The sequence below is a fragment of the Vidua chalybeata genome, chromosome 19 (assembly GCF_026979565.1).
Source record: "Vidua chalybeata isolate OUT-0048 chromosome 19, bVidCha1 merged haplotype, whole genome shotgun sequence".
Lineage (NCBI taxonomy): Eukaryota > Metazoa > Chordata > Aves > Passeriformes > Viduidae > Vidua > Vidua chalybeata.
Genome location: NC_071548.1, coordinates 4,455,148 through 4,467,488, shown reverse-complemented (window position 1 = coordinate 4,467,488; position 12,341 = coordinate 4,455,148). Strand labels below are relative to the sequence as shown.

The 12,341-nt window shown below is 52.6% G+C and overlaps 1 protein-coding gene across 1 annotated transcript in view; it reads right to left on the bottom strand.

Moving 5' to 3' along the window:
- Window positions 1–765: 765 nt before the first annotated feature.
- Window positions 766–12,341, bottom strand: part of UBE2O (ubiquitin conjugating enzyme E2 O) — a 62,751-nt gene continuing 51,175 nt past the window's right edge. The window contains exons 13-18 of the mRNA XM_053960292.1: window positions 11,424–11,513; window positions 8,470–9,127; window positions 7,433–7,569; window positions 6,720–6,923; window positions 5,985–6,042; window positions 766–4,522 (exon numbers count right to left, since the gene is read on the bottom strand). Of these exons, the coding sequence (XP_053816267.1) occupies window positions 3,768–4,522; window positions 5,985–6,042; window positions 6,720–6,923; window positions 7,433–7,569; window positions 8,470–9,127; window positions 11,424–11,513 (1,902 nt within the window). The 3' untranslated portion in view covers window positions 766–3,767. The remainder of the gene's footprint in view (window positions 4,523–5,984; window positions 6,043–6,719; window positions 6,924–7,432; window positions 7,570–8,469; window positions 9,128–11,423; window positions 11,514–12,341) is intronic.

Genomic DNA, 12,341 nt, shown 5'->3' with positions numbered 1-12,341 from the left:
CTTTCCTGGGTTTCGCTGCACAGCTCTGCCATCACCCATCTGCTTCCAAAGCCTGCTGGACGGCAGCAACGGGCTCTTGGTGGGAGCCCCCGGCCCTCTCCCGCACAGCCCCTCGCTCCCCGGACCGAGGGAGGGGGCAGAGGGTGCTGCGAACAACTCCAGCACACCGAGACACTGCCCCTGTCGTGCACTGGCACCTCGAGCTGCTCCCGCAGGCTTAGGGCGAGCAGGGAGGGCCCCCAGGGGGACAAAACATAAGTCAGGACACCCGACTCCACATCACTGCTCCAGATTCCAGCAGCTCGGACACGGCTGCGTGCAGCCCCATCCATCACACACTTACCTGTGTGCTGAGGTGAGGGGCAGGGCAGAGCTCTCAGGGGCCTACCAGGCTGGGGGGCTGCAAAAGGTTTTTTTTTTTTTTGCCTGAGTCTGGCCACGAGCACCGGGGCCACTAGAAGCTGTGCTGGGGCACGCACTGAGCCACCTGCAAGCACCAGGTGCCAGCAAGGAGCACAGAAAACAAAAAAGCCCAGGCTGACAGAAGCCCTCTGTACATCAGGGTCCTGGGGAAGAGTTCACAGAGAGCCACAGAGGCAGCCCCTCCTTCCAGGCCGGCCTGGATCCCTCTAGACTCACCGGCCTCAGCTTCAGCCAGCAGGACCCTGTGCAGCCCCGAGGCTGGCGCAGGGATGCACTGGAGAGGAGCAAGTGCCAGAAGAGGGGTGGGGGTGGTGGGGAAAAGAAAGAGACAACTCACAGATCTACTCACAGAGGCAAAATTTAATGGCAAGTCATCTTCCCTCCTTTACTACACCTTGGTTAGCCAAACAAAAAAAAATCTGCAGGTAAAAAAGGTTTTAATGGTCACACAGCACTTTATACATATATCATAAGCAACCAAGCATCCACATCTGCACGTGAACAACACACCTCTAAGCATGGCCTCAATAGTCAGGTTTGTTTTTTTATTCATTAAATACTGTACAGAATCAAGGCTACAAACTGATTTTGTAATGTTTCTTCCCCCTCCCCAGCACTTAAAACAGTTACAGGCTGCTCTCATTTGTACATCACACAGTCATGTAGCCAGTTTTAAGGCTAACAATATGCATCATGCTTTGGCTTTTTTTGTGTTTTTAATTTTTTTTTATGGTTTTAGCCTTTTAAATTTTGTTACCCTTAAATATTACATACATACACAAAAAATTACATAGCTGCAGTGTGCTCACCACCAACCTCATCACCCAGGAGCTTCACATTATCAAAAGCTTTAGAAAATTTGTAAACCTCTGTGCACGCTGGGTTTGGGACAGCTGCAGAGAGCAAGCAGTGCTGGGGGGAGCAGTGTCCCCTTCCAGAAGGCCAACATCCACCTCCTCAGAGGGAGCCCAGCCTGTGCAAAAGCTCTTGTGTAGGATCAGAGACTTTCTGGGCAAAGGGAAGGACGTGGTGCCTGCCCTGTGAGATGAGAGCTGCAGAGTAAAGGAGGGGAAAAGGGGAACTCAACAGCTCCTCCATCCCCAGTGGGTTTCTCCCTTCTTCCATCCCTGGTCCTGTGGGTGATGGGGCAGCCACAGCCTGGCTCTGGGGACAGAGGGTGTCAGTGCCTGGAATCAGCCTCTGCCTGTTCTTCCCCTGCCCTGGAGCAGTGGCCTCACCTCTTGCCCCCAGCCCTCCCAGACACTCCCGCGCTCCACTCAAAGGGATCCATTCACTCCCGAACGTGGCTGTGCTTACAGCTCCAGCCTGCCCCGCCCACGGCTCCCAGCACCTCTCTGCACCCCAAATCGGCACCTGCCTGCCTTCCCTCCCACCTGCCAGGCAGGGAGGGCTCCTGGAGCAGGGCTGGAGCTGCTGCAGATGATGCACCCACAGAGCAGTGTCTGGAGACCTCTGCAGCCCAGGTCTTCATCACAGCCAAGCCCTGCATCCTCCGGAGCACCAGGAGAAGGACGTGTCTTCCAAAATCCCAATGGTGGATGGCGACATGAGAAGGGCTTTGTGCAGCCAGCCCCTGGCTCAGGAGCATCATGGGGGCAGTAGGAAAGAACAGGGAGCTGGGGAGGGTGGGGGTGGAGGGGGGGGTGGATTTGTGCTGGTGGGTGCAGCCCTCAATGTTTCTGGGAGCAAAAAGCATTGCACCAACGTGCTGGGATTCTCCCACTGTTCTCCATTTATAACTGCAGCCACACTGAGCAAGAGCAAAGGAGAGCTCTGGCTCCATCCTTACCTCTGGCAGAGCCATCTGCTCAGCCCAACTCCTCCCTGGGAAGCCTGGCACCACTGCCTCGCTGTGCAGCTGGAAGGACTCTCCCCAATAGACTGTGCTCCCCATGGATGCTAGTGGGTGCCTCTCTGGGGCCTGAGCACTGGGCAAAGGCAGCAGGGCTGGAGTGTGACCACCCAGCTCCAAGTGAAGGTGTGTGCATACAGGACCAGAGGCCTCAGGAAGGGGGACTTGACCAGGGGACTCTGGCAAGTCACTGCCTCAAAGTGCTCACGGTCACCAGCTCAGGCTGCCCTCACCAGGCCTTTCCCAGAGTGTCCAGCAGCACCATGGCAGGGAGTAGGGATGGGAAGTGCTGTGCCCACAGTGCTGGTGGCCACAACCAGGCCACCGTGGGAAACAGCTGACAAGGGAAGGAGCTGAAAACAGCCCAAAACAGCACTGCTGTAACAGCACAGGAACCCGCACAAACTGGTGCTGCCACAACAGGGCCTCGCCATGACACGGCTTCCCCGGGGTGACCCTGGCTCCCACGGCTCCTGAACACCCGTGTACAGCTGGATGAGGGAGCAGCAGTCACACCAGGCTCAACCAGATCCACAACAGGCCCCAGGATCACTCGCTGCTGCCTGCCCGGGTGAGGCAGGGATCCAGGGTGGGTGTAGTGCTGTGTGACAGCCGGGATGGCTGGGAACAAAAGATATGGATACCTAAGCAAGTAACAAGGGAAGAACCCTGAATCCCATGTACTTCTAGAAGACAGGCATGCATGGTGGGGAAAGGGAAGTTTGCCTCACTCTGGAGAAAAACAAGTGGGGATGGCTAGACTTGCCTCCAGGAGACTGACCTGGAAGTTGCAGAACTGGATGGAAAGTCTGCAGCACTCCCAGGGTAGCACAAGTGCCAGAGCAGAGCTCTGGCCCTGCCTACCAATCCCAACTGGAAGAGCCTTGTAGCTATGGGTGAACAACTAAGACTAGAGCAACTCCGTATGGCATAGACAACTCCAATGCAAACACAATCCAATGTCTAAGTACAGATAAGCTGGGGTAGACTTCATAGAACCCATGGGAACGCCGAGAAAAATAAAGACTGGGAGGGCATTGCACCCTTCATTTCCAGAAACTACAGCAATCCCTTCTCCTGGCTGGAACCCCATCAGAACAAACTGCTGGGTGTAGTGCTGGGTGGGAAGAGTCCTTGTGTGGAAAGGTGCCCCAAGATGAAAGTGCAGAGGGAACGTGGCTGCAAGACTGCTTCTGTGCAGGTCTCAAATCTTACCATTGCAGGGTCAAACTTGCAAGAAGAGCATGTACATGGGACAGGGGGAAGGAAGAGGGGTTGGGGGCAAAGAGTTATTCATGCTTAAACAACCTTTCCTCAGAGGAGCAGTCAGGCCTACCACCTTCTTTGGAACAAACCAAGCTGAGGAAGAAAAGCTGGAAGGAGAAGACAGTTGACTGATAACAGCATTTGCCAATTTACTTTCTGCTGCTTTCCCTTCTCCCCTGCACCTGCCTGTCCCTAACCTGATGGTTTATTTGTCCTCTGTCCACTCTGGGATGTTGGCCCCTGCTAAGGCAGCCCGGTACTGCTGCAAGACACCGCGGATGCTTTTAATGAACCCCTTGGACAAAGGGAAGAGGGGAAACCCAATATCAGGGTAACCGCTCTTCTCCGGCAGGAAACTCCTGTAGCTCTTTCTCCTTTTCTTTGGTTTCACGCTGGGCTGCGAGGCAGAGTCCTGGGCAGCCTTCCCCTCGTCCGTTCGGTCTCTGGCCAGGTCCCCCCTGGCTTGGCCTGTGCTCTCCGAGTCTGAGTACTGTTGGAGGTCGCCGGTGTTGGGCGTTGTGGTCGGGAACTCCGACTCGTCCAGCTCCTCCTTCGCGTCCAGCGCCGAGTCGGACAGTTCGGCGGCCAGCCCCTGCTCCGAGCCGCACTCTGCCAGCGCCCCCGCCGTGTCCCCGGGGCTCTCGGCCAGGCTGCCGTCGGCGCACAGGAGGGAGGCAGAATCCGCCCCGTTGGCCTGTTCGTGGCTGCGCTCCACCAGCTCGTTGGTCTCCAGCCAGGACTCGATGCGGGACACCAGGCGCCAGCCGTTGCAGCGGAAATGCTCCCGGATCTCGTGCTCGAAGACCTCCACGGGCCGGCGCAGCAGCTGCATCATGGACTGCACCACGCGGATCAGCGTCATCTCGTTGTAGCAGCGGCTGTTCTCGTAGCCCTCCTGCAGCCCCCGGTCGCTGTCGAAGCCCGCCTCGTTGTAGTAGGGCTCGTTCACCAGGATGAGACCTGCCGGCAGAACGGGACACCGAGGGGTTAAGGCAGGAACGCCAGGAAGTGCCATCCCCTGCCAGTCCACTCCTGCAAGAGGGTCAAGATCAAGGGGCAAGCACAGGCCAGGCTGAACCCCCAGAAGGTGCAGGATGCAAAGGACTGGGGTTGCAAGGGGAGCACAGTGTGACATGGTAGGGACCTCAGACTCTGCGGCAAGTGGCATCCACGTTCCTTGGCTGGCAAGAACGGCCCTCTGCCAGCACAATGCAGAGGGCACACAACAGCAGAGCAGGTCAAAAGGGCAGGAAGGGAGAGGTTTCACAGCTCCTTTCACTTCCCTCCTGCAAAAAACCCCACAAACACAACAAAAGCTTTTATTTTCCTCCTCCTCTTAATCAGAACAAAGGCCAGACTGCAGCAACAGGCTTTGAGCTAGCCAAGTTCTGCTCAAAGTTCTGCTCACTCTATCCAGCAGAGTCCCATCAGACAGTGCAGTTCTGAGACACAGAAGACTTTGACAAGTCACCTTTACCAAGATTTCTCCTGCTTACTTCTGGTCTAATGAAATTACAGGTATGTAGCAACAGCCCCAGCACTGCCAGGCTGCTGGCAGCCTGCCACAAGTTGCATTAGAGCTGGGGAGATCATGTGTCTCTCAAAACCCAGACAGCAGGAGAGGAGATTTTCCCCTAACACCAAGTCGCTCCAGTAAAACATTTAGTATTTCATTTTCTAAATTCAGATCCTTGGCTTTGGAAACGAGAAAAGGCTTTTATTGTGCTGTCCTTCCCCCACAGGAGGATTCAGGTGGACTGTGGAGCTCAGAGGAGCAGGAGTTGCCTCCAGTCAGCAGGAACCTTTGCTCTGTGTCAAAGGTTTCTCATCACATGCGTGAGCTCCCTGCACAGAAAGTCACCCATGAGGAAGTTATGTGATTTAGTCTGTCTGCTCCCAAACTGGATAGGGCAGAGCAAAGCCCCATGGCAGGAAGCCCTGGAGCTCATCTAGGCACACCCCTGATTATTCTCTGCTTTGGTAGGAGCATAAACACCAGCATCATGTGCAAAACATGTCCCAGGTAGGATGGGCGGGTGACTCAGTGGGGATAAAAAAAAGTCCTGCAAATGAGGCCCAGTTTAGCAACTTCAACTAACTTTGGTAACAGGCTGAGGACACAGTGGTTCACCTCTGTCAGCTCAGAGTAACAAGCAGACAACTCTGTGCTGCAGTGAGAAGAAGGGAAAGCATTGTGTCAGAGCCCTGGGATGCAGCCAGAACTCTGGGCATGAGAAAAGCTGGCACCTGCTTCCACTGCTCAAGCAGAGAGATAAGGACACTGCTTTGTCCAGCAAGGTGAGAACAAAAGGCAGCACTAATCCAACTGGGGTGGCAGATTCCAATTGTGTGCCCCCCACAAACCAGCATTCCTTCCTCCCTCTGCCTTTTCTTGCCCCACAGGCTTGGCAGGAGCATTTACCTTGGATGGAGATGAGTACTTGAAGGAGACTGGATTTACTGGTCCACCTTTCTGTCCCCTGAAATGCAAACACAAATATGTTAAAGGGCTGAAGCACCATCAGTTTGCTCTGTGACTATTGTCACATGAAGTGAGGCCCCAGTTCTGCATTCCTGTTGCCGACATCCTGTGGCTCACGGCAGGAACAAGGAACTGACTCCAGGAGCACGTGATGTGCTGGTGTCCCATCTCAACAACACATCTCTCCGTTATTTTTTTACCCGCACCACATCCCCTCAGGCCAGTTCTGTCTGGAACTGTGTAACCTTACACACCAGCCATCAATTTCAAGCCCTTCCCAGCTGCCCTGTCCTGCTCAAAACCTATTTCCCTGGCTCTGCTTATTCCAAGTCTCCAGCTGGACTTAGTACCATGCTACATGCTTTGTCCACAGTGTGGAAGACAGAGCCCTAACCCATAAGCACACCCCATGCTGGTGTTGGCATCTCTGCTATGGCTGGACTGACCACAGACTTCTCATTGAGGAGAGACAGTTGAGCCAAATACAGACCCAGAAAAAGCCAAACTACACCAGTTATCTGCTCCAGACACCTCAACCAGTGCCCAAAGCCCAAGCCACCCCAGCTCAAGCACCACCCAAGAGAGAAGTCACCCAGGTCTGGTAGGAAGTGACTTGTTCCAAAAGCAGCCCAGCACAACCCCTGCTCCCCAGGGACAGGTGGAGGACAGCATTACCTTGCCTATCCAGGTCCCCAGGAGGCTGACACACACTTTGCCATTGTCGTACAGGTTGGGATTCAGTCTCCCACTGCACTGGGAGAGGTAGCGGAAGAGAGGTGGCACAGCGGGGTAGATGTTGGGGAGCTGGATGTCGAAGAGGAAGAGGCCATCTTCGTAGGGTGTGCGTGTGGGCCCTTTGATAAGTGCTGAGAAGAGATCCTGTGGGGAGAGGCAGGAGGTCAGGCACTGGGAAACACCGTCTTACCCTGGCAGAGCTGTATTTACACGCAGGGAGACTGGGGATGTGATTAACTTGGCCCTTTCAAGTGTCAGCTCAAGCAACACATCTCAGGGCACCTTCCCCCGCCAGAAGTTGCACCCTGAGAGCAAAGTGAACCTTTGCAACTGGAACAGGGCTTCGAGGAGGGCCAAAAATCCCAAATTTACTCTCTGCTGACACAGCCCCTTCCTGGCTGCCCACCTGTCTTCCCACTCAACACCCAGAACAGGCTCCCTGCAATCAGCAGCTCCTTTTTTGCCACCCTGACTCAGGGAATGCAAAAGCAGCAAAAGCAGCCATTTTGGGTAATTACAGCCCTGTTTCACATGGTGCACACATTCCTGCAGCTCTAATGCAAAGGATTAGGGCTAAGCAGGGAATTCCAAAGACAGGGATCTGGATGCTGAGCCCAGCACTACCACAGAGGCATCTGAGAGCAGGCACTTGCCATTCGATCCTCGAAGGTTTTCACCATGATGCCATCGGGCAGGGAGGTGGCTAGCAGAGCCATCTCCTTCCGCACGGTGCTAAAGAACTTCTTGGCTTCTGGGGGCTGGAACTCCATTTTCTTGAAGGCATGGGAATCTGTGGGACAAGGAAGACAACAGAATTACAGCTTGCCTTTGAAAACTGCCACAGGTTCCTCGTGAAGGCAAATCTACGCATGTGTAATATGAATCATGTGCAAGAGAGGAGTTAACTTGCTTTGGTGCTGAGCCAGGAGGCAGGAGAGATTATTTCCCACACAGTACAGCAACCACAACCTGCATCTCCTGTTCTCACTGTCTCACACAACACTGTCCCCTGTGGCCCAGCAAGGAAACTTGTCCCACAGCTGGGACAATCCCACAGAGCAATGGCCCTTTCCCTGCCAAACCTAAGCACAGCTCCCCACTTTCCCTTGCCCACACCCGCAGCTTCACAACAGTCTGGCCACCTTTCCCACCCAGGTCTGGCCTGGTTGGAGCACCTTGGGCTCTACTGTCACCAATGTTCCATACAGCCAGATGCTCTTTTTTATCTCTGGCCACTAACACTGGTGACAGTGAATAAGGAAACCCACTCACTGAGGACACCCAGAACAAGGACACCAGCTGTTTTTGCTCTGCTCCTCAACCAATTCAGCCTTGAAAAAAAAAAAAAAAAAGCCTGAACAAACCCTGCAACTTGCAAGGAAATGTCTGCAGTGGAAAGCAACTGATGTCTGCAGCCCTCCACTGTTAGTCACCACCCTGGGAAAGAGGGAAGCACGCTTTTGGGGCTTGGAAAGGTGCAAGAGTGCCTAGAGATGCTATCTAAAAGCCATGCTTAGGTCCCAGAACACACTGTGCTACAGAAGTTGGCTTAATTTCTCTTCTCTAGTTAATGAGCTATGAAAAGGACTAAGAAGAAGAGAGAACACAGAATCCAAAAGGTTTGAGGCATAGGTTTTGGATAAAGAAACACTGCAGGACAGCAGAGAAGGACTGAGTATCCCACACTCACCTGGAGCATACTCCAACACAGAGAACACTTCTCCCTTGGCACTGGTGAAGGTGACTCCAGGCTTCCCTCCACTCTGCTGGCAGAGCACTGGTGTCTCACTGGGCCACTCTGACCTCACTGGTGTCTGTGCCTCTGCTTTTTCTTCCTTCTTCTCTGTCTCTACCATGGCTTCCATCTTTTCCTCCTCAGCAATAGCCACATTATCCAAGGTCTTCTTTAGATTTTCCTGCAGCTTTTTAATATCATCCAAGAACTTCTTCTCTCGAGTGGGTTTTTCCAGTTCCACAGTTGGGGAGGTGGGAGAGCCAGTCAGCAGCTGCTCCACAGTCATATTTTTCAGGCTTTCCAAGATCTTGATGGCCTCCTTTAGTTCCCGGAAGCTCTTTGGGGCTCCATCCTTGCCAGCTTTCTCTGTAGCAAGATCTGCAACTGCCATAGCCACAGCTCCCTGGACTTCTTGTTCTACTTTTTTCACCTCCTCTGCTGCTGGTTCCTCAGGCTCAAAGTCCTCAATTTTTGGGTGGTCATCTTCCATGAGGCCATTATCTGTCTCCCAGCTGTCACTTTCATCCTCCCACTCTGAGGATGCCCCGCTGGTGCTGCCGTCAACAGAATCATAGTCTGACTCCTCAATTTCTGATTCAATATTGTACAAGTGCTAAAGGAGAGCAGAATTACACGAGACTTAGGCTGAAGCACAGTTTTAGTTGTTTTTAAAAGTAAGTAATGAAAAAGGAGTTTCCATTTGGAATTGGTTGGGCTGTTTAAACCCATTCCATCTATACTGGCACAGATTATGAAACCACACAGTCCCATCCTCCACTTTTCCAACTATGGCATTGGGGGTAAAACTAGGGCAATCTCTAGATGGGCTGCAGTCCTTCCAGTGCCTGGGATCCAGCCCTGGAGAGCAGGCAGGTGCCCCACAGCTATCTGGATGCCCCAGGGTTTCAGAACACAGAGCTCAGAAGGTATTTGGTATCATGTGAGGAATTGGTATTTCTGGTCCTGCTTCTGCACCAGCAACTGTGTTGGCACAGAGCCCTGGTTTGGCTGCCTCCACACTCTGTCCTTCCACAGAGACAATGCTGGAACCAGGAACACATTCCCATAGCAGCTCTCCTCTCCCGTGGCACGCACTACTTGCCAACAGAGCCTTGCTAGGCTGCTTTAGCTGTTATATGTGGCTACTGCTTAAAATTCAGCTGGGACAATGGAGCCTCACCCAAGTTGCTGAATAAGCTCTTACATAAAATGCTCTCTTCCCTCTCACTACTGGAGGCTGAACACATCCCCACTCCATCCAGCCTCACCTCCTACAACTTGCTTTTGCACATGCTGCATCTCAGGAGGTCCCTCTGCAGAGGTTTACAGACCTCCTCCAGCTTTAAGCACCAACACAGAACCAGGGGAGCAAGAACACCTTTACAGGGCTGTGTTTGCAGTGACAAGATGGGAGCATTGTATCCACAAGCTTCTGATACTTGAGTGACAGCCCAAGAATCCTCTTAATCTTGCAAGATATGACCCCAGAGGCTAAAGCACTGGGACCCTCAGTCATCTTGTCAAAGCCTTCAAGTGAACCAGCACTGTTGAGCCAGTCCTGTGCCACCCTGAGACAGGCAGCTAGCAGAGGTTAGCTGGGTTCAACACAAGTGACTGCAGGCATGAAAAGCCATCAAAACTCACTCCCCTCAAAGCTAATCCAAATCTGAGTTGGAAAGTTAATTAGCCTGTTATGCCATCTTTATTTTTAGAGCTGTGAAAAAGCACCCAGACAGCTCGTCCCTGGGCACATGGTCAGGCATTGATAAATCATGGTTTTACCAACTGATAATTCATGCTTCTGACATTTCTCTAACTCCCATAATTATGCAGAGGAGCAGAATCGAAGGGACTGGCGTGACACAGCAGGAGCTGCTGCAGAGCCCTGGCACTGCAGTGTGAGAACAGCCCTTTGTGGAGCACGCATCAGACCTCTGATTGTGCCTGTGATCCAAGCACATGTGACAAAGGGGAAGGGAGACAGCAGCCTGCTTTGTACGCCCCAGTCCACTGCCACAGTGCAGGCATTGACTATTCTACTGTAATTAATGCAGAGCTGCTTGGTTTAAAAAGGAATCTTGCTCAAGTACATTGTACTTGCTAAGGCATCTCTGCAGTGGAGGCAGTGGTTGCTCTGTCAGTGACAGAATGGGACTCTACAGCTGTAGGTTGTTTTGTATCTTTAGGCTGTCTGCCTTCATTCCAGGCAACAAGGAGAGAAGACATGGGATGAAACTCTATGAGAAGTAGCAAGCATGAGTACAAGAAATTACAACAAAAGCCTTAAAAGAACCCCAGACAAACAGGCAGGGTGCAGTGGATTAGCAGTGTGGCTGCATCTGTATTTTTCAGCTTGCACTCAACCCTTTCCCTCCCTGCCCTGGGATAAGATTTGAGTCTGATCCCTAGGTTAGCTAAGGTGACAATTTGTGGATCTGGCCCAGCTTCTGGAGGAGCTTCTTTAGCAAAAACCCCACTATGGTGGCATTTCACAAGAGAGACAGAACATGCAATCATCTTTTGGCAGTGCCCTGGTTGGGCAATGCACTAACCCGGGCTCCAGACAGAACCGATGATCCCTGAGCTCTGCAAAGCACCAGGTGCTGCAGGCCAGGAGCAGGGCTGTGGGCAGAGCTGGGAGACACTTGTTAATGCAAAGAGAACCTATCCAGGCTTTCCTAATCACTAGATTAGAGAGTAGTTATGACCAACTAGTTGCCCAGACCTCCTGACAAAAGGATTTGCCTGTGGTAACAGAACTGGAAAGCCACCCTACCATATGGGACTGCACCAATCAACAGAGCAAGAGTCCCTCACCCAGTGAATCTCTCTGCACACAGGATTTAAACCCACATCTTGTCACTCAGCTAAGAATTACAGCGATATTGGGAGCTGGAACAGGACCTCACCTGAGGCAGAATGATAGTCTTGGAATTGTCAGCCCACACCACTTCCACCTTGCTGCTGACATCCACACGAGCCACCTGTCCGACCGAAGGCTGTGGAGACAAGAGTGGTTTGTCAGTCCCTTTTCTTCCCCAGGCACTTCAGTGCAGAGCAGAAAGGATTTGAGAAACATATTCCCCAGCTGGAGAACCACCTAGAGCAACACCTGCATCCTACGTACAGAAACCACATGCCATGGAGGTGGGGAGAACTGTTCTCCACAAGGAGTGGGGGTGCTGGTCTGGCAGGAGATCCTGATCTTTGACAGGAGCAGTGGCCTTTCAGTGCCAGCAAGGGACAGGTCTTCTGTGGAATGGGGGTGCCCTCTAGTGGGGTGCCCTCAGCCCCCCCAACACCCAGCACCAGGGGCTCCTCAGAGAGCATAGGCATGAACAAACAAGCCACAGTCTTGCAGGGTGTGCAGGCAAGGAGCACCTTGCCCTGCAGCAGGTTATTTAGGTCAGCTGAGCAGGCTGGGATGTGTTTCATGCTGTAAGAGCCACACTACACCTTTTAACACTTTTTTAGGGCAGTAGGCTCAAAAGCTGGAGGTACCTCCAGGGGTGTTTCCTCTACAATATAAGTTGTTCCTTCTTCCCTCAAGGAAATCAATCAGCTCAACAAAATTAACATGAACACAGCTCAGTTGCCATAGCTGAACTCCAGTCTTCTGCTGCCAAGTGAAACCGGTTTCATGACAAAACCACCTCATGGTTGCTCAGGAGCCCACAGAATATCCTTTTATTACAAGTAACTCTGAAATCCTAAGCAAGAGCTCTATGAAAAGCCCTCAGGCATATGTTCAGTTCTTGTCTCAGCTTCACTCTTGCTCTGCTGCAGACTGTCATCAAGGTCAAAGGATTTCAAGGTTGCATCTCCAC